Source organism: Schistosoma mansoni, chromosome 2 (genome assembly GCF_000237925.1).
Source record: "Schistosoma mansoni strain Puerto Rico chromosome 2, complete genome".
NCBI lineage: Eukaryota > Metazoa > Platyhelminthes > Trematoda > Strigeidida > Schistosomatidae > Schistosoma > Schistosoma mansoni.
In genome coordinates, this window is record NC_031496.1 from 11862827 (window position 1) to 11885687 (window position 22861).

General features: G+C 35.7%; 2 protein-coding genes across 2 annotated transcripts; one reads left to right on the plus strand and one right to left on the minus strand.

Annotated features, from left to right (window-relative positions):
• Positions 1-775: 775 nt before the first annotated feature.
• Positions 776-3778, plus strand: Smp_174420 (hypothetical protein; the record flags this gene model as incomplete). Its single annotated transcript, XM_018795684.1, has 3 exons — positions 776-787; positions 827-969; positions 3046-3778. The coding sequence occupies 3 exons, from the start codon at positions 776-778 to the stop codon at positions 3704-3706; spliced, it is 816 nt and encodes a 271-aa protein (XP_018649973.1). The 3' UTR covers positions 3707-3778.
• Positions 3779-6442: 2664 nt separating this feature from the next.
• Positions 6443-17480, minus strand: Smp_174410 (hypothetical protein; the record flags this gene model as incomplete). The annotated part of the gene is made up of 6 exons (XM_018795685.1): positions 6443-7760; positions 15655-15748; positions 16827-17036; positions 17134-17253; positions 17282-17403; positions 17436-17480. The coding sequence occupies 6 exons, from the start codon at positions 17478-17480 to the stop codon at positions 6600-6602; spliced, it is 1752 nt and encodes a 583-aa protein (XP_018649974.1). The 3' UTR covers positions 6443-6599.
• Positions 17481-22861: the final 5381 nt, after the last annotated feature.

Consider the following 22861-nt stretch of genomic DNA (forward strand, 5'->3'; position numbering starts at 1 on the left):
AAATAATTTAAATGATACACATGCACCTACCTATTGTCTTTTGGATCTTGGATAATACATCATCTTTAGTTGCATACCTTAATATCTATTTTCTTCTCATTTACGTGCCATAATGGGTATAAACATTTCTACCATATTCTATATTAAAAAGCTTATCTGATTCTCTTTCAGTAGTATAACGTGTATTTAAAAACAAAAGAACGCCACTTATATATATATATATATATATATATATATATATATATACTCGGATATTCTATACTTTTATCTACTTTATTTCAATGTGTGGGTATCTCTTAGTAAGTAGTTTCTTTAAAGCGAAGTTTAGCTTGGAATCTTGATTTATGTCAAGCAAATTTTTGCTCCAGTAAACATTCATAAAATTTTAACACACGAGTGGTGTGCAATTATTCCTCTAGCTTGAAAAATTAAATGTGTACTTCGTACACGAATATTTTGTTTTGGGTTAGTTTTATAATCAATCAGATTTATCACATCCATTAAAGTTATTTAAGTATAGCGGTTCAAGAATTTTAGACGTACCGTTGTATAAAACCAACCTTTTCATATTAATAACGGATATTATCACTCAAATTATATAGATATTTCTACTGCATCAATTTCAGTATGCAAATTTTTAATGTACCACTATTAAGTGAATCGTCGTGATATTGCATTTTTCTTCCAGCACTCTATCTCCAGCAACTTTTGGTGATCTCCCTGATGAGTTACTGCTTCGAGTTTTTGTTTATTTGCCACAAATTGACCTGATAAAATGTATTTCAAGGTAAGTGTTACATTCTAACGTATTTTCAGAGTTAATAAGAAGTTACATGTATTATCCCGAAGTTCATACTTGTGGAAACATTTAGACTTCCGTAATTATGAAGTAGAACCAAAAGATTTGCGTCTTTTCTCAAGACAGAAACTGGTTGGACGACAAACTGGTAGCGTTAAAATTGAATGTAGGTACCTTTTCGTCGTGACTGAATTGTCCCAAAGTTAATCCGAGATCCAAAAATATTGAAGCAGGATTGGCACCAGTCTTTAAAATTTGTGGTGTTTTGACTCATGTATTGATTCGGGGTGGAAGTATTAATAACTTTCAAAATTTTATCAGATTATTTTCTGATTATCTTGAAAAACTTGAATTAATTGAGACTGTTGCTAAAAACAGGTGAGTTGATTTGTTTAGTATTTTTATCGTGAGTAATGTAATCTTCATATTACTGGTTACACAAAGTGTTCTTGCATGTCTGTAGATTTCTATGCATTTCACTGGTAAATGATTCATTTTGTGTTGTTACTGGAGTAGAATATCTTCGGGATAGTTCCCAATGCTTCGTGTATCACTCGTCCTAATAACCGTCATTAGATTAATCCCAACGTTGTCTAGATTTCAGAAGACAAAGCATTGACCACAGTTTATTACTATACAACGCAGGTCACAAAACCACAAGCACATAAAGTGAATACGAACAATAATGCGAGTGCGAATGAATACTAGTGATTAAGGGCGAATGAATTGCTAAGATTTTAGAAGCATATATATATATATATATATATATATATATATATATATATATATATATATATATATATATATATATATATAAGCGATTGGGTCATCGAGTGATTCAAGGAACTAACATTTCACCTAGTAAGAAAGATATATTTATAGACTGTAACACATGATCAAACATACATGCTCCTACAGACATTGTAATAATAATTCAAAGATATTGGCGAATTATTGCTGTTCTAATGACACGCTGTTAAATAAAGTGAAGGGCTTGACAAAATGAAACGCCTACAGACTAAATTTCAAGTCAAGTGTTATTATAGCTCCCCAATGCAAACAAACATACAATACAGTGTCTGTGTTCGCAAACTGGACAGAATAGCTATGATACAGAAAATATCGAACTATGCATATTAAGATGTGAGGAACTTGGCTTCCGTTACCCAATTGCTCTGTCACGTATACCCATCGTTGACGTTAGTTTGGAAGCACTATTTTTAAATTACTCTTGTGCTGCTTTAGATGTTGCATATATTTGGTTATATCAGTCAGGAAACTTACCTAAAGCGGAAAACCTCCAGGTAGACATAGAATAATTCCATAAACCAAGTTTGCTGGACAACATCCGATATCTTGTTTAATTTGTGCTCTTAAGCCCAAGATGACTAGAAGAAGATTATTGACCCGGTTACTGTTGTCAAGCGCAGCCGTGAGAGAGGCTCTTAGCTACCTATGTAGCCGTTCTATTATACCATTCGCTATAGGATGGTAGGATGCCATGTGTACGCGTCTAATTTCAAGAAATTCTGTGAGCTGCTGGAGAAGGCTATATTCGAAACGAGCTTCTCTACCAGTTGTAATATTTCCTGACACTCCATCGAGAAGTCCAACTTTCAACCAAGGTTCTGGCTACCATCTCGGGTCGTATGTCCTTTATTGACACCGCTATAAGCCATCGTGTGAACCTATCGATGCGGGAAAAATGTATGGTTGAAACCAATCGTAACCAACTTTGGTCCCACAATGTTGGTGTGTATGTGTTTGAATCTAGCGCCGGGACGATGGAAAGAAGATATTGTGGAACTAGTATGACGATGAATCTTGATTTTTCGCCATTTCACGCATGCTTGCGTCCAATTACTAACATTCCGTTTCATGCCTGACTATACGGAACGCTAGCTGATCAGCTTGATCGTGGCTCTTATTCAGAACAAACCAAAAAGACTGAAGTGACTTGTCTGATCAAAATTTAGAATAAATCATGTGTTCTAGCCATTAAACAGTGAAATTCTTGCAAGTTAAATACCCACATTCTCGAATCAGTCTGATGGTTAGTTACCGATCTTTTATAATTAGCATCTCAAACTGATCTCAATCTATACTCACTTTATGTTTTGCCATGTCATTAAATGCGTAAAAACTAAATCATCTAGGATATCACCAGAGGCACCAAATTTTATATCTGAAAATAAACGTGTGTGCTACTTTTATTTTGAATAATTTCGGGGTTGTTTTGTTTTTAGGTCAGTTGATCCTGAATCTCTGCCCAGTGTCCCAAGATTTTCGTTAAAGTATCTCAAGTTATCTGATAGTAGCTGGGTATATGACGTACACTTATCGGCATTGATTGGTTTAAATGCTTCAAAAAGTCTGAAGTATCTAAATGTATCAAAATGTTATCGTTTATTTCTTGGTCCTCCAGCATCTTGTCCACTGAACATGCGTTTTGAAAAGATGTCAGCTTTTCTTAAGCAAACTTGCCCGCACCTTGAAGAGTTGGACTTATCTTCAGTTTTTATATCACATAACATCCAAGTGCCTGTAGCAACAACATTTTTAAGTATGATACCTGATACTCTTTCTTACCTCCATACTTTAAATCTGTCAGAAAATCCAATGATTACTTCGTCTCTTTTAAATCAATTTTATGAAAGTCAAAATTTAAGCTCATCATTTCAAAGCTTTATTACCTCGTTTTTTAATAAAATTCATAAACATCAAGTTTATATTTATATATATGACTGGCCACATAAATTAACTATGAGTTTATTTTCTGCATGTGCTCTTACTGTACCTGACGGCAGTACAGTATATTTGTACGTTAACGATGCTCCTAAATGTGTGGAAGAAAATTCGAAATGTAAACTTATATCTTCAGCAACAAATGACCTTCGTTTTGATTAAACGATCTTTGTATATATTCTGTATATATCATTTATATAGATAAATGTGGTCGATATTTGTTCAGTTTCATTATCTAAATGTTCTTTATTTGCTTTGCACAACTAAACTTACTTAACAGTAAGTGGTGACATAAAGTTATAATTCTATAAATAACCTTACATGTAACGACGATGCCGTTCAGTCCCACAATATTTAGTACTGTAGTCAACGAGAACACCAGTGGGTACAACCGAATGTATTGGAATACAAAATCATAGAGTCTCTTCGTAAAATCTGAGAACTATACAGTAAATAATTCATTTGCAAAATGTCATTCAATTGTCTCAGATTTGGTTGCTTCCTCGTTTCCACACCAGTCATTCTCCGTTCTCGTCCTCTTCAACCTTTTTGACCTTCTGCCGCCAGACATTTCACTTTCGATTGGTGATACATACTACTTATATCTGTCGACAGAAGTAGAACACACCACAGTACCCGACTATCAAAATTGCTATCACACTAAGTTTAGACTATTAAATGCTTTCAGTAGTGACCAACACGCACACACTTCTATATATAGTCCCGTTTAATAGATTTTTGATCTGCTAATAAACCTTGGTTATGTCTTAGTAGAATCTGTAGTAGCTTTTGAAGACCCTTCAAAATATCTTCCAGTTAGGATTATTAATTGGCTATCTTGGAAGCTTATATATTTAATGTTTGAGATAAGATAGTTCAAACACTCTTGCCCCTAGTTTACATAAGACTGTTTGGCTTTTTGTCACTTTTTAGCTGAACAGTTACCGAACCTTCATGTTCAAACGTCTCCTTCACTATCATCAAAGTATTCTCAATAAAACGCTTGGGTTATTTATTCATGTTGTCAAGGAATTGGACAAAATACCAATATTCCATTACACAAGTTATATCATGCGCTGGTTAATTACGTAAGAAGTACAAACACTTCAAACCAACCATACTTTGTGTTTGCACAGTGTATCTACAACACTACTTATGGCTGTCGGTATTAGCCTTAAAATCTTCATGAACACAGATGTTACCTATAAAACACCAAAAAGATACATACTCTGCACCTGATGAACTTGCACCAGACTAACTCGATGACCAACTGTCTGAATTTCAGTTATTTAAAACGGAGTAAGGATGAGATATTCATATGTATTTCACGGTAAATGGTAAAAAGTGGACAATTTGGCAGTTTGTTTGATGGTAGGGTAATATTTTACATGACTGACAGGACATTTGAAATACACTATAGATAGCTTTTAAATCCTACCCACAAAACAGCTACAATGTTCACTTTTGTAATATAAAATTGCCATTTTTGAGTAACTATAATCATCACTTTGTTCATCACCATATAGTTAGTACAGTATGAAATTCTCGGCATAAAATATTTCAATAAATTTCTCCTATTCTTCATATATATCACAAAAGTAAGATGAATTTGTTAAATTGGATGAAATTTTCGAAAAAGAAGAATAAGTTCTATAGTACCTCAGAAATCAACATAAATAGCAGGAGTGATCTTGGATTCCTCACTGGTTTGAAAATAGCTTCTGCTTACGTTTTAACCTTAAGTCATCTGGTAATTAGTGGGTCATAAGAATAACGTAATTAAGCTGACTTTGTATCGAGATGAAACAAACTAAGCTCAGAAAACAATTTATTGAGGTGTAGTATTGTACGCCCTATTCATATGACAGCTGAATAAAGCACTAAGCTTAAACAGTGGGACTCTTTGGGGTTGGTCGACAGCCGACAAAACATGTCTTCAGTCACGACCACTGTATCACAGATTCATGTTTTTAACAAAAGCAATGTAATCAATGAGTTTGCTAGAGACGTACCTGAAACGTTTTGATTCTTTAAGGGCTAATGAATCCTTGGTCTTCCTTATCAAATAATTGCAGACTCAAACCTACACATTCAGTGTACATATTACCTTTCCACTTATTTTTATGTCATGTATAATTTCTTGTCGTGCATCCGTTCCCACTTAATTCTTGCGATTCCCTGTTTTATGCAGATAATAATGAACATGTGCTTTAATTATTACCTCTAATATGTCGTTTATACTTTTTCCAACTGGTCGCATAGTACTTTTTATTTGATTTACGGTCGAATTCAGGTTATGATCACATGCCTGTCTCATTAGTTTTACTTTATCTTCGCTCACATATTAGTGTAAAACTGTGTTACAAGTAAGTTTTTTTTTTATTCATAATCACTTATTTCGATTTAAGACTTCATAAACTGGTAGGTTTGCTAAGAAAAACAATATACGTTCGATAAATAAATATGTACTTTTAGTGGAGAAATTCTCATGCTGGCTAGTTCTGTCTAGTATACATTCGGTTATATATATCGGTTAAGGGCTCCGGCTCGAGACTGGTAGATCCTGAGTTCGAGTCTCGCGAGTGCGGGATCGTGGATGCGTACTGCTGAGGAGTCCCATAATAGGACGAAACGGCCGTCCAGTGCTTCCAGGTTTTCGATGGTGGTCTAGCTTCAATTGACCCATGATTTCAACTATAAAAATAGTATACATTCGTTGAAAAATTGGTTACTCACAAGTCGTATAGAAAGTATACACTTTTTTAAAAAATTCTCTACATGGGTATCAATTTTTACGTTGGTTGGATTAAAATTACTTATAAGTGGTCGACTTACTAATAGTTGAAAGGTAAAAATATTACAATTAGACAACATTGAAACACATGGTTAAGTGTGTAATATATGTATGATTTAATCAGTTTAATGTTGATTAAAAATATCAAATTATTATTAGGATTCAGTAGAAGTAACCAAAATCAACAAAGAGCTCCTGATAAAGAGGGATAAAACATATTTGAATTTTTCAGAAAAAATGAAATCCTAAGAAACGTTGTGTTTAAAGATGGTGTATTTTGTCAATGAGGACAATGATAGTACAAAATAAAGCCCAAATTATTATTATTGTTATCCAGAAAAAGTGCTGAAACGGTGATGCATGCATTGAAATAGATAATAAATGATGGGTGGAACATTTTCTTATAATTGAAACAGAATGTGGTGTTGTTATATGATCTGTTGAGCTATATATGATATTCTCATTCTCCATGCCATTATTGCTGGGAGTTGGTTGTGTCATTTCATCACCAACAGTTGCCGATGCCGTATCATCATTTTGCTGTAGATCTGTTGTTGTCTCAAGATTAGATTCTTTCAAAGTGACGCAGTGTGTAAAGTATCGACGTGCTTTAAATACTAACAGTGCTGGTATTATATACTGTATACCTGAGCCAAAAATTGCCCCGGTAAAACCAGTCAAATATCCAACATTATGAGTTATTAATGAAATCCCTAAAGGTGGCAATAGCACAACAAATGGTAATATGTACTTCAAAATTTTTTGAGCTTGATCACTTTTGAATACAGAGAAGAAGTTACATAAAGAAAAAATGTTTCCAAGTAAACTAGTGCCAACTATTGGGAACGATGAAGTCAACGCAAACACAGGAAATAAACATAAAAAATAACCTATTACCAAAGCTAATGTATAAGGAATTTGTGATATGTCAATAAATTCATTATTCGGTAGAAAATTCAATGTGTAAATATCTTCAATATGATTAAATGCAATGATAGCTGTAGTAGATAATAAGAGGTTAAATGATAGAACTGTAATGAAAACAGGTATAAATATTCTACATAATATTTTACTCTTATTTCTAACAGGAGTTACAATACCAGGTATGGAATGATGACACATAAATACGTACACACAAACTCCGAATAAACTTGGAATATTTTGAGGTTGAAAGGCTGGCGGTTTTGGTATTGGTTCAGATTTTGTAAGTAGTGAATAGATTGAAGGATTCCAATACATACTAACATTATGGTGAAACGATGCAACTGTAATATTTTTGCGCAGAATAATAGCTCTTTCAATTGAAAGACTCAACATCAAAATAAAACCAATCCATCGTAGACAAACGGTCAGTAGTTGAAGCCATCGAGAACGAATTACATTGAAAAACAAGAATGGGCAAACACATGCACCAAAACAAACCTATGAAAAAAATAAGTACGACAAATCGGTAACAGTTTCCATAACATCATGTAAACTTACTATTACATTTATCGTAGAATAATGCAACTTATCCAATAAATGTTTGACTGAAAACTAAAATATATTTGGAACACTGTAGTTAACATAAATGCACAAAAATTTTGACCATTTTTAGTAAAACAACAAATGGTCCCTTAATTTTAAGGATAATGCATTTCAACGTTGTAGCGTTATGTGCGTTAATGATTGGGAACATACCAAATAGACTTTATCGAGTTATCTGTAGTTTAGAACTGTATATTATTGCATACAGATATTCCCCAGCTTGTTCAAAGAACATAATGTTTATCCATAAGTTCTTCCTACTCCGTTGTCGGTATTCAAGACCGACTGAAATTTAATCCGGTCTCGCAAACGAAAATCATAACCAGTGATCAAATTTGGTAGCTACCTGAACTCAGTAGGTTACGTGTTGGGGTTCAAAGCTATTGGTACTGGAACGCAGGTACACCCAGCTGACGAGTCACAAATAGCACGAAACACGTCTTCCTAACTCTATTGCTAGCAACAATCTGTGACAAAAAGGCTATATCCGGGCAATCCACTAAGGATGCACATATGTTAACAAAGACCCAAATTTAGTCGTGAATATTAACGATGAAACAATAGAAACTCATGAACAGGATTCCTTATGTTTGGGTTTCTACTCCTGTGGATACTATTTATTATTCTCTGCTTTGTATTTTGATGATTTACTCTCTTTGCCAATCTAGTGTAAGACTAGACTACACGGAACATTAAGGACTCGGAAAGATATGACACTCGTCATTGCCTCTTCGTCGTCTCTGCCTACTCTCCCACTGACTGCAGCTCAGATGATATAAAAGATAAGTTTTACAGAAAGCTTTCCGTCATTCTCCGAAAAGCTAGGCGCTCCAATGTAGTAATAGCGGCTGGTGACTTTAATACCCAAGTAGGTAAACTAAGCGAAAAGGAAAGACACCTGGGTGGATCTTATGGTGTCGTGGCTAAAAGAACAGATAATGGCAACCGTCTGTTGCAGCTATGCTCAGATAGCCGCCTGTTTCTTGAAGATACTATCTTTAAGCACAAGAAAAAACATCTTTTGACATGGCGACCCCCGAATTCGTCCCAACGTTGGACCCAAATAGATCACATCACTATCAGCCACCGATGGAGAGGCTCGATAGAAGACTGTCGCTCATTCTGGAGCACATGCTTATATTCAGATCATGCTCTAGTGCGAGCGCCTATTTGTCTGCGTCTTACTGGACGTAGGAAAGTCGCTTCAAGGAAGCCTCTTAGGGTTCCAATTAATGATAGCCAAGCTAAAAATATATTTCAGAAACAACTAGAAAAACAGGCAGCCATGTAAGTTGTGCCAACCCCAAGGCAGTGTGGAATGACCTCCGAAAAGCTGTGGAGACAGCAGTGATATCTGCTAGTACGGTAAACCATAAGGTTAGGGAGAAACACTGGATCTCAACAGCATCTACCGCACTGATAGATGCTCAATGACTCACCCCATCTGCTTCTGAACATAACGAAGAGCGGAGTCAACTTGAGCGCAGGCTAACAAGAAAACTACGCAATGATCACCAATATTGGTGGGTAGAGAAAGCAAGAGAGATGGAAAAGGCAGCGGCAATAGGCAAAAGCAGACAACTGTTCAGACTTGTTAAAGAAACCGGTATTAGGAACTCAACTGTCAGCGAAACTATCCCGGAAACAGATGGACATATTATCCATTCTCAACCCAGGAGATCGGATCGACGGGCAGAACACCTTAGGGACCAGTCCAACTGGCCTCCAGCTACGCTTCGGTTTCCCACAATCCCCAGTCGACCTAAATGGCAATTTAATGTAAGTCCATCAACTGTTTACGAGGTTGAAAAAGCTATAGGAAATCTGGAGCGTGGGAGAGCAGCAGGCCCTGAGATTTTTAAGGATGACAGTCCAGTACTAGCAGAGAAATTGACTGAGGTCTTAGGTAGAATCTGGGAACTGGACGTAATTCCATCTGACTGGTCCCAATTGTGCCAGTCTATAAGAATGGACAGAAGTCCTCTTGTGACAATCACAGAGGAATCAGTTTGACTAATATAGTATCTAAAATATTAGCTTCAATAATACTTCGACGCCTAACCAAAGCTCGTAAAGAGTAGACTAGAGAAAACCAAGCTGGTTTTCGAGCTGGACGTGGTTGTATAGACCAGATATTCACTCTACGTCAGGTCTTAGAACATAGATACACATTCAGACATCTCACAATCATAGTATTTCTTGACCATAAGACGGCATTTGACTACGTTGATCTTAAGGTTCTGTGGCAGTGTTTGTCAGTGAAAGGAGTACCAAAGAAGTACATTAACCTCATAAAGGCTCTCTACTCGAAAACAACTGGTCAAGTTAGAGCTTATGGTGAACTGTCATCAGAATTGATTACCTCAAGTGGTGTTCGTCAGGGCTGTCCACCTTCGCCATTCTTGTTTAACTTTGTCGTTGACATGCTTTTAGAGATAACACTTTCATCATCTAAATCTTCAGGAGTTGAAATTTTACCGGGAGACTCACTTGTTGACTTAGAATACGCCGACGACATAGTCTTATTTGGTGAAGACGCTGGCAACATGCAGAGTCTCCTGACCACTATAAGCAACAATGCGAACATGTTCGGGATGCGGTTCTCCCCCTCGAAGTGCAAAATGTTACTTCAGGACTGGGTTGTATCGACACCTAAACTAACGATAGGGAGTGAAGTAGTTGAACGTATTGACAGCTTCACTTATCTTGGGAGTCTCATTAGCCCTTGTGGTCTGGTGTGTGACGAAATCTCAGCACGGATACAGAAGGCTCGTCTAGCTTTCGCCAACTTGCGTCGTTTATGGCGTAGGCGAGATATCCGTCTACCAACCAAAGGACGGGTTTACTGTGCAGCAGTTTGTTTCGTTCTACTTTATGGTAGTGAAACATGGCTGGTAAGAGTAGGGGATATTCGTAGGCTACTAGTATTCGATCATAGGTGTCTTCGAAGCACTTCTCGTATATCCTGGGACCACCGAGTAAGTAATGCAGTTGTTAGGAAACGGGTACTAGGTAAGGATGGGAAGTCGATATATGAAGTAGTGAAACTTCATCAGTTGAGATGGCTGGGACATGTGTTACGTATGCCCAACCACCGACGTGCAATGTTTTATGGTGTAGGAGTAGGTTGGAGGAAAGCTAGGGGTGGCTAGACCAAAATGTGGCACAAATCCATGAAGTCACTGATAAGTGGACTGAGCCATGTTGGTAGGTGTAGACTATCTGGTTGGGATCCGCGAGATGATATCAACCGATGGTTAGAGACCTTGGATGACATGGCTCAGAATCGTTTGTAATGGCTCAGGCGCATCCACTCTTTGTGTTCTGCCGAATTCCAATCTTCTGAATTTTTCATGTTTCTTTCTTTTTTCTCTTTCCAAATTCATTTCACTAGATTATACTCCTTCAATAACATCTTCAAACCTTTATCTTTCACATTAATGCTTATACTCTTACTACTTCTACCACTATGGGATTTGAATCGACAATCGCATCTCTGTGCTAATGTGGCATGGCAACTCGAACTGATGTACGTACGTACGAAGTTCTACGTTGTGACTGACTGACTAGTGTAAGTTATAGTAACTTGGATAGATTCAAATAAGTATCAGATCTTACAGTTAATATGACTGACTGGTTTCTTTTATCTTAACTACTGGCGATGGTTCAAAGGTTCAAGAGTAACACGCACAGCTACAAAGTCCCAGGTTCCAACCTTGTTCTATCTACTTTGGCTTGAGCAGCAACGATTACCTGGTGAATGAGTTGAATAATTTTTAAAAAGTTAGGACTAAATTGATCAATACAAATCTAGTTAGCACACGTACACAAAAATTTAATACGATTTGATGATATATTCCTACTGTAGCCAACATAATATTAGGACGTACTTTGTATCCTTGAATCATTGTTACAAGTATCTGCATATTTTCATAACTACTTGTTTATAAAAAAACGACAATTGCATAATGAAGGCACTTTACAATTGATACTTTAATATTCATTGAGCTATATATATGAATGGATTCTTATTCACACCTGGTTTGGGAATAATGAATGAAGAGGCTTAGTCTGTACACCTTAAGTTTATATGGGGAGGTGCTTCTATCATGATATGTTTGTGGCCAGTAATACTTCAACCCTAATTCAGAAAACTTATTTGATAATTTCTATGGCTACGAAACAGCAATTTAAAGCGAAAGATACGTGTGAATTACAGGCATTTGACCGCGCATATAATCTTATTGATGTCCTTACACGTGAGCTACGTTGGGTTTGTGTGTAAAATCTCAGACAGAGAAACCGAGTCTGTAAATGTAGTTGTAAAGATGTGCCAACTAAGATGGCTATGAGACTGATAGCAATAGGTCAATTGTGAGATTATTAATTAATTCAATATGATAAACGTTTAGCTCAACATTCGACCAAATATTGACTTCAGTAGACCGCCGTGTTGAACAGACTGACGGTGACAAAACTATGAATTCAGCGACCGTTGCTTTGAGTGGTGTAACATGATATTTAGAGTTTCTTACTAAGCATCTTTGAGTTGTAAAAATCAGTAACTACGAATCACAAATAACATACATCAAACGGCGCAAGTGGTTTCACTGTATCTTCTTTTGACTAGTTCATTGTTTTCCTTTCCAAAACGTGGCATCAGTCCTTGAAGTCACTGACTTCTAGTCTGAGCCATGTTGGTAGATGCAGACTATTTGGTTGGGGTTTGCGTGACTATTGTAACCAATGGTTGGAGACTCTGTGACATGGTTCAGAATCGATCATAATGGCGTAGGTGTATACACTCTGCCTTCCCTTAAACTATAGGATTAAAATTGTTTCATATCTTTCTTTCTTCCTGTACTATACAATATTTCCTTTATATATCACCACTATTAAATTAACTAATTCTATGAATTCGTTGTTCATCTTGTTGTGCTAATGAGGTATGGCAATATGGACCGATGTATACATGTGCCTGGTCCTACGTTGTAGCTAACTGACTTTTCCCACCTATTTCTTGAAAAGTAACTCAATAGAAATCATGCATTTCCGTAATCAGCCTGACGAGAAACATTTTGTTTGACATAGATTAAGGATTATAGAAGGTATGACGATTATATTACAAACGTCAGCAACCTAACAAACAGGTTCACCCAGAGGAAAACAGAAATAAAACAGATTAAGACTGGGTAAAAGTAGGAATTTAACTGGACACATGATAGTTCGTTAATCCAGTACACATTTAATCGCCAACGCTCTTTTAATGAAGACAAGAGTATATACGCTATGACCCGGTTAAATGGAGTAAAAAATCGAATGAAAGAATTACGGCTCACTACTAGGTTTACTTTTCACGAAAATTTTACCATAAAAGCCAGAAAAGGGGCCATTTAAACCTTCAACAAACTAATTAGTATCTAATGTACGCACAAGAAAAATAGGTTTCAGTATGTGTACTAACCTCATTTGCTTTTAAGATACTAATTATATGCCAAATACTAGAAGTAAACAAGTTAACGGAAATAGATATTAAAATAACTCTATGACCGAGGATATTGGTGAGAAAACGAGACTGAATAATAACTATTTGTTAAATACTCTTATTACTGAAAAAGAAGCTAGACAACAACTACCCATTATTATGTTTTAAACCTACCCCTTCCTCGATATTTTAGTTAACGGTTTAAACAGATTCACACGCCCCCAAATGCCCTGGTACGGCCGAGAGTGGGGAGAGTCCGCTCTCCCTCTCCAAATGCTCTCACATGGCCACGCGTATATAGCCTCTGTCAGGGAAGTCCTACTCACTGCCTTCTCGCACCAGGGTGTTGTTTACGAAATTGAGAGGACGAAAAGCGAATGCCCGGAGATTTAACCGGGTTGGTGGACACAGAAAACCCACCTAGGGGAGTTGGAAAACCCTGATTCCAAACCAATGGTGCACATGGGCTCCAGTATCCTGGGGAAACAAATGGCGTATGAACCAATTGTTGGTCACCGGCTACCATGGGACTGCATCTCCTCACGATGCTCCACTGCCTTGTGGATCAGACCTTTAGGTCAAAGGCTCGGGGTGTGGCCCACTAAGAAAACCACCTGCTTCAGTTTGGGCACCTGGGCAGTATCACAGTCCTCACACAAATCGAATGAAATTTGTGCAGCGCATATGTACCTGGTGCTTCCTTGTACCAATATTTATACGTTTAAATAAAAATAAATAAATATGAATTTCCCAACTTCGAAACGTATCTTTTTTCCATTATACTATGAAAATGATGTGAGCAGTTATCTACTTAAAAAGATAGTTTTACTCTTTTACCAAATCCATTTACTAAACGAAAAACAGAATTTTTATAATAACCCTACTTTTCCCTAATGTTGAGAACTCCTAGCAATAACTGAATAACAAAAAATGAACAAACTACTTACAATAGCCATGGTTTCAAATTGAACCTTATCATTCATTAACATGTTTTGATCATGACCTTTAATTACTTATGAAGACTGCTCCACGATCTGATTACACAGCTAACTTGAAACTGCTGTGTATTTAATGTGCATATATCCGAAGACAGTTTGATCCAAAAAAGTCAAGAAATTTAAGGAAACATTTTTGCAAGTAGTTTTTTGGAGACTCCAGTTAAATTTTATCAAGTGCTTATGACGGATTGGAGAACGATGACAATCTTTCTTAAGGCCGAAAGTGAGCCCTTTCGATAATTTCCAAACTAACACAAAACAGTTGATCAATGGTCTCTGTTTTTTAATAATTCTGTCGTTTGAATTTAGTAGGTGATGAAAAATATTTTCAAAGAAATTCATGTTCGGTGTACTGTTCAAATTAAGCTACAAAAATCGTATTTTTCTATAATCCCTATGACTGATCTACTCTATTACATAGGTAATTAAATTACTTAAACTAATTTAGTAAACTCGAGCACAGCGATGCTAATTCAATTAGTCTCACCACCTTAAAACATCGAATTCGGTGGCTTTAACATGTCCTACGAATTTCATCCCAGAGAATTACACATCTTGCACTAATTGCCGACTCTGGGACTGGTTGTATAAAGCGGACGGGTGGTCAGTGTATGACATAGTGTCGTGGTATGGAAGAAAGCTGTGCAGGACTGACTTCTGTCGGTCCTTCAAGGCTTTCTGATTAGGGTCCTAAAAATAGTGCAACACTGTCTAGAGACGTTATCCGACATGACTCGGAAGAGGAGTCAGTAGCGTTACTGTTGTAACTTTCTTTTACTTTCTTCATAAAATTGAATGTAACTTCTTGAACTGAAAAAAACTCTTTCTGGTTGTTTTTCCTAGCTGAACTGTTTCTCCCGTTTCTATTACTATTATTATTTCATTTGCATATACTAATTTACGCTCGTTGTTGTTCTTCTTTTATCATACGCACTTTGCATTATCTATCTCTTCACAACCTTATTGTTATTATGTGGCGCCTTTTACCAATGTTTGTGTTGAAATAAATAAAACTAAGACTTCACAAAATAATAATTTAGGCCAAAGAAAAATCATTTTTCAAACGCCACCTTTGTACAATACACTGGTTACATTGACAAATTTACTACAAAACTCCATGCAACTATGACATAAAATGAGAAATTGTGAAATAAAAGATTAAAATTATGTGCTAGTCAATTGACATGAGACATTGTAAATAATGTGGCCGGGATTGTATTGATTATAATATGAACTGACATATCGTATGAAACCGATAACAATGCGTAATATATGACCAATATTACCGATCAAAATAATAACTTACAACTAATATCCTATATACATCTAAGCGAGTAAGAGATAACGATCCCCAACAAAGATCTGAATCCGATAAAGAATCCCGTGAGTTATTAAAAGAACTAAAATACGTTAAAAAAATGATTAGTATCTTTCAAGGCAAAAAACAGGCACTTTGTCATTACAAATAAATAAATTTACTGTTGCCATATATACATTCATCTATTTAGTGTTTTCAAGCACACTCCGAAATATTATTTCTTCATACGAGTGCCGAAGTTTAAATTTTTAATACCAATCACTAAACAATTAAGCTGCCGGCGATAGATAAATACTGTGATTTTTAACCATTGGAAAGGTTGGAAATATTTGATAACACCATCTTTCAAGTAAAGGATGTCGATAAAAATGTGTCTACAAGGTTAAAAGCGTGAGTCAGTCCATAGGGTTGTCAACTTGAAGTGAATAGGGTAGTGAGAATGTTAGACAATATGATATATTTATACTTCTGTAAAAGACAGTTGCCAAGTAAAAGAAAGCTGAAAAAGTAATGCTACCAAGAAACAAGCTGGATGAAGGCTTATGAATGAATTGGTCGTCTAAATGTGATATGTCCAGTTACACCTGAAAAATATCCGTAAAAAACTTCTACTTGCAGATCACTGGAATACGTAAAGATTTGATAGAAGTATAAAACATAAATTCTTCGTATTATAGTAATCTAATAGCCCATTTCATAAACAGCTTCTCAACAGATTGATGGAAAAACGTCGAAAAAACAGAAACAATAAAATATGAATAAATACGGTAGGGTAGCTAGTAATATTAGAATAGATTAGGTAACATGTCAGCCAGTGTATAGATATAAAAGTTGGTCATTTATATAAATAAAATAAGTTTTCAGTCGTATTTTCATATTTGTGAGGGTATATTAACTAGAGGAATGTAATGTGAATTTTAATCTAGATTCACGAGCTGAAGGGGTACTCGTAGAGGATAATAATTGCTTTGCAAAAAAATAAGACTAAAACTAAAATGTCCAAGTAACTCAGAATAAACGATTTATTCGGAAACCCAAATTCTTATAAACTAGTTTCAAACAAAAGTTGACCAAGTGATAAATACCAGAATAGATAGGTTATAAGAAAAAGATGCAGAAAATTTGAATGACTAGTGTGAATAGATAAAATTCTGACTAACCAGATAACATTGCGTAACGACTTTGGAACTGCTGAAGAGTAAATGGTTAGGTCACCATATAAATATGCACAAATGTTGATGTACATCAAAACATTCCCCATTTTGCCGAAGTATAAGAGCGACATTTGACCCTGAAAAAGAAGCATTAAAAAAGGGAAAACACCAACAAGCTCGTATTTCTCCGTAATTTCGAAGTCACTTGGATCAATTCTAGTAGTAACTTTTCAAAAAAGAACATATAAGAGAGTCGATGACGTACCACTAGACATTCTACCAATCAAACTTTTATTGTCTTCCTGCTCTTCACTCTCCTAAAGCAAAGTAAGCTTTTAAACACGATAAAAACTTGCGAACACGTAGACATTTAGATTTGTGTAGTGCATTGGTTATAGATAACGCTTCAATGACAAATGTAAAAGTCAAAAAGCTGAGAGAATAGGAAGTATACAACTCACCTCAAAAAGCACAGGATTACTACAACACATGAAGAGATCAACCATCCTGCTTGCTGAAACGCGGCTGGAAGTGTCAAAACGCCAGTGCCAACAATAATGTTGAAAAGGAAAATAAACCCAGTCTACAAATAATTTCGCCTGACTGAAGGCTAACCAAAGAAGAGTATCCACTTCCTACCGAAATCGGTAAATTTGACATCGCTAGGTGCAACTCGATTAGATGGCTGCGGTTAGAGTGAATTATCAGGTGATTACAAACTCTTCACCTAATGAACGCCTAACGAATTGCGGTCACTGAACATAGAGTGCTGATGCGGACAATCTTTTATTCAGTATTTTGCAAATCACAATTTGCATCTATCTAGTCGTTACGATATACAACCTTGAACGTTTGAAAATGTGCGTCGCCGAACTTCTGGCTAATATAAAAAATCATCATGGTAAAACAAAAAAACTTGAGAATATGTCGCCACATTACGAAAGCAAAGGTACTGGCTCTTAAAGTCACTCTCAGCTTGTGACCTCAAACAAGTATAGTTTAAAACAGTTAGTGATGAAGACTCTAATAAACTAAACCCTGGTTCCTAATTTCGTTCGTTTGCTTGGCGATTAATCAGAATGAATGTAGAACTATCACTTCCCCCATTTTTTTAATCAATGATACTCAGCTTACCTCGTTCTGTGCTTTTTCTCTGTTTATTGGTGTTGATGCAAAATTTAATCATTTTTGATGCTGAAATAATGCGATACTCTAAATTTTATTTGAGATCACAACTATGAAAGCTAGAGAGTGATATTTCCATAAATATACCTGTGATCAATCCTCACACAACTTGCAGTTCCTGAGAAGGTCAAGCATATGAATAAATTCCTTCCTTCTCAGGGCACACTTAATCATATTTTCTCCCGTTATTGACTTATTTCGAAACAGCTGAGTGCCTCCTTTGCGTTATTGTGTTTTGTTCGAACATGACTGACCAAACGAATGAATGGTTACGTAACATTACTGAAATCACCTTAGGATAGCCTTACTTATGTACATGTAGCGGTAAATAAATCCCAAAATAAATAGTTCCATGAGTTATCGACATTGATGCTGACCTCACCAGTTTTACTGCACACACCTGGCTTGAGGCCCTCTAGGTCATGCATTCGCAGCAGATAATAAGTGAGTAAACCATGTTATGCATCTCTTTTAATTGTTGGACAGTTTACACAAGATGCTTCCTGATATATCTATAGCCTTCTTTTATACCTTTGAACCACTTCATCTCTGATTTCTGGTGTGACTAGGTTGGGATCCCTCGGTAGGCCGCAAACCAGATGGCTGTTAATGGTTGCAATAATATAGATTTGTTGGCGATATTGCGGTATAGTAAGAATACCGAAACGTGCCAAAGTTTACAGACGGAACTGCCGAGAGTAAGCAAGTCTGTGCAAGGTCACAGGCAACGGAAGGAAAAGTGTTTTTGGTATAGTTAAACAAGCAAGTACAGTAAAAACAATCACTGGTACAATTGGTTATAATAATAATTGTTTCCATTATACTAATCGCATTCTCGTCATAAATGTAGGTCACTACAACGTTATCGAGGACAATTTCGCATACTAAGTACTATATATTTCACTGACTGTGAACCTCATTTTACTTCTAATGCATACAGAGTTTATTATTTGTCTTTGTATTTTACACGACCTCAGTTTTTTAACCTGTTACAGAAACTGTGTTCACCTCGCAGAAAAATGATTCTATATTCATAAATTCTGTGTACTTGTTGCCAATCAACTCATACTCATGTGTTATATGATTACTAGATTTTTTGTAGCTTCACTGAACATTAGATAAAATATTGAAGAATGATCACATTCATATTACCTCTACAGATTGCAGTCTAACTACTATCGTGGAGGAGCATAGGCTGCATACTAGTTTTCTCCATCCAACCCTGTCCTGGGCAATCCTTTCCTGTTCTTACCAGTTGTTATTCATCCTTTTCATATCTGCTTCTATTTCTCGGCGTAAAAAGTTCTTTTACCTTCCTCTTGTTACCTTTTCTTGTTAAATAGTACTTCTTTGGTAGTACACGTTTTCCATAAGCCTTAAATACATATTTGTGATAAACACTAAACTCAAAGAGTAGTTACGAGATTAGATGTTAATCCTTTCATAGCATCTACATAATGATACTCATCTCCTAAGTGCGGGCTTAAGTATTCGGATTTGAGTCACAATGTTTGTGTAAACGCTATTCATTTATTTTCAGCGTATAATCCTGCACATATTCGTATCGATCCAAAAGGCTACATATCTCATCGGTGCATGAAAAAAGAAAATTATTTGAGTGAAAACATCGGTAGAAAAAATCATTAGTTACAATGAGAAGTTAAGTACGGAAATTTTTCAAACAAAATCGAATAACGTCAAGTGTAAACTTATACTAAAATAAAGATTTGGAGGACGGTAGAAATTAAACGCAATTGCTTCACTGTGATCAATATCGTTCGGTCACTAGTGGTACTACCTTTCGCTCAAGACGGAAGTAAGTGTAAGGGAACTAGACCTTTCCCCTATTAGTTAAGAGTAATATGTTTTAGCCCTAATCAGCAGCATCTAGTTTAGTGCACTTATTAGTGGATCTTGTTAACTACAATTCTGTCCTTCCCGAAAGTTCAAGTCACACATTGATTACTACTTGGGATTATTTCCAAGCATTTATGTACATATGCCAACATAGTTCTATATTATTTGTAAAATAAAAAAATCAACTTGGTTATTTGTTTCTTCATGATTTTTTAAGAACTATATTTATCCTTATCACGCACAGTAGTTTGACAACGTTTTGGAATGAGTTATTTCTGAATGATAATCCAGGTAACAGGTTATTTATTCCACTCTGTGGAAATCTGTTGACACGGAATGGCTTTATCAAAATAGGTCGTCAAATTATTGGGTGTGAATTAGCTGAAAGTTCTTTACGTCAGTTTGTCAATGATCATAAGTCGTTAAATATGAAAGAACGTTTGGTTATTCGTAAAAATGGTGAAAATGTTTGTATGTTTCATGTAAGTTGCGTCATAAATATGTTTCTTACTTTGGACTGGTGATAATCGTTTACGGATTTATTGTTGCAATATTTTTTCAATAAGTAGGCAGGTTATATCTATTATGTATATTTTGTTCCACTATAAAATTAATTTACAGTTGTTTATAGTATCACACTGTAAAGACGCCTAAAAAAGTACGCGAAGATTCTCAAACACTAGTTTTAAATGTTTTGTCATAGTCAAAGTTTCCAGTATGGATACTGTCCAGCCTACCTTGCAATCAACACTTTTTGGATAGCAAGTCTATCATCGATCTAAGCACTATCAATTATATGTGAGTGGTTATAGATGCTCTATGATAGAGCTACTTGTACTACCTTGCATAATCAGCCCATAACTCTTTTCCCGACTTCTAAAAATAACGACATTCATTTTTACATATTGATTTTTGTTTAAGGCTGATATGGATCATTCAGTATGTCCCAGTACCCTAGGATTGTATGAAGATAAAAGAAAAACAGCAATTAGCTCGTCCTTTAACGATAAAATGCTCATAGTAGAAAATCTGTAATGTCTATACGCAGAATCTAGTACATAAGTACAGTGGTTAAAGTTGCCATACCCCATTAGCTCAGAGAGATGAAATTGTTTGGCCAAATCTCAGAGTTTTAGAGGTGGCAACAGTATGAACAATGTTTAAGAGGATTAGACACCGAAGATACGATTCGAAAAAATATACGTTGGTGAAATAAAAGCAAAAAAACTACGAGGAATTCAAGAGCTTAGAAGTTGGGGGAAGGCAAAGAATGGATACATTTGTGCCATTGCAACGATTTTAAGCCATCTCATTCAAAGTCCCTGACCATTTGTTACGATAATCACATGGACCACAGACAGGTAATCTACACCCATTAAGGTGGCTCAGTCCAAATATCAATAACTTTATGAACTGGTGCCATGTTTTGGTTTGGCCGCGCCTAGCTTTCTTCCAAGCTACTCTTTGACTAGAAAACATAAAATGTCTATTTCTATAATCATACTTGTTTGTACTGAATAATTATAATTAGACTTTTAGTATACTTGTATATACATTTATATGCCTAGTTTATTTAGTGCTCCTGAAGAACCATATAATTTAATATGGGACCACGGATCATTTGTGGCTCTCGATCCTGATTTGAGGTCAAATTAAGTAAACTTTAAGACTATGAAGTTGTTGTTTTTAAAAACGGCTTTTGTCATTCACCACTGTGCAAAAGTCGTAAGTGATTTACTCTTGAGGAGTAGTCGGGTCTTCGTTCAAGTTATAGAGTACTTCACTGAAATCAGTCATGTGATATATATTGTTGGTGTTTTGTTTCAATCAATGCACCGTAATCTTGAGGCATCTATTCTAACTCTAAATGTTTCATCTCTATAATGTAGTTTGAACCGAATATATTGCATGCAGTTGTGACTTTTTTGTTTTTCCATATTACAGACTTCGATCTAGAAACTGAGGTTGCTGCGCGAGTCATCCGGTTGTAACGGTCTAAGATGTCAGACTTCATTGTTTAAAATAAAATTGCAGGAACAGTAATGCAATTCATGATTGTGTTTACGTTCTTGAGTAACGAATAACACAAAACACCTCAGTTATTTGCTTACAGCTGTCATATTTCATCAGTTTTTTTGTCAAACAAATCACTATCAGATCCTATTGGATTTATTAAATGAATCACTAGTAATATTTATTCTTGTTATTAGTGTGTTCATCTGACACGTAGTCAATATAACCATCCAAAATCTCACGTTTTTAGCGTTTTTATATAGCGTCATCAACTTTTATTGGATCATCGCTATTCAGACCAAAATAACAGTCGTGAACAAGTGAACCATATACCTCGTTTAGATGGTCAGATAGCAATAGAATCCGTGTTTTAAGATATTTTAACAATATATGCCTCTAGAAATCTTTTCATCTTTGTAATAAGTGGGCTCGTACCAAACTAATGGATTTTCATGTCCGAATTCTGTAGGAAAAGTGGTCTTTAGACGTGTAATATTGTTTATTCGAATGGTTTTTGGAGGGTGATTTGTTGAGATTGTAGAACTTTCGTAGTCTAAATCATAAACGGATCTCAGTCAAATTATCATTAGAAAACTGGGAGCAATGAACATCCGTTTCTTCCTAGCAGGGGGCTCCTCAGAAGTGCACATCGACGACCGATTCGTCCAGGAGTCGAACCGCAAGACCTACGGCTCTGAGTGAGAACGCTTAATACTTAGACCAATGGGTAGGCGTGGAAAACTATTGAAAACTAGAAATTATTGGACATATGTGGGATATTTTTCTTATCTTCTAATTAGACGAAATATTTGACTTTTGTTGAAATACAATAATATATACTGACATTTGACTTCTTTTGAACGTAACATACATTTTTATATTCCACTGAGATCTATCATCTTCAAGTATTCTTATACTATTGACAATAATAATAATAAAGACATAAGGACGATAACATCATCATATATTAACAGATGCTGATAAGT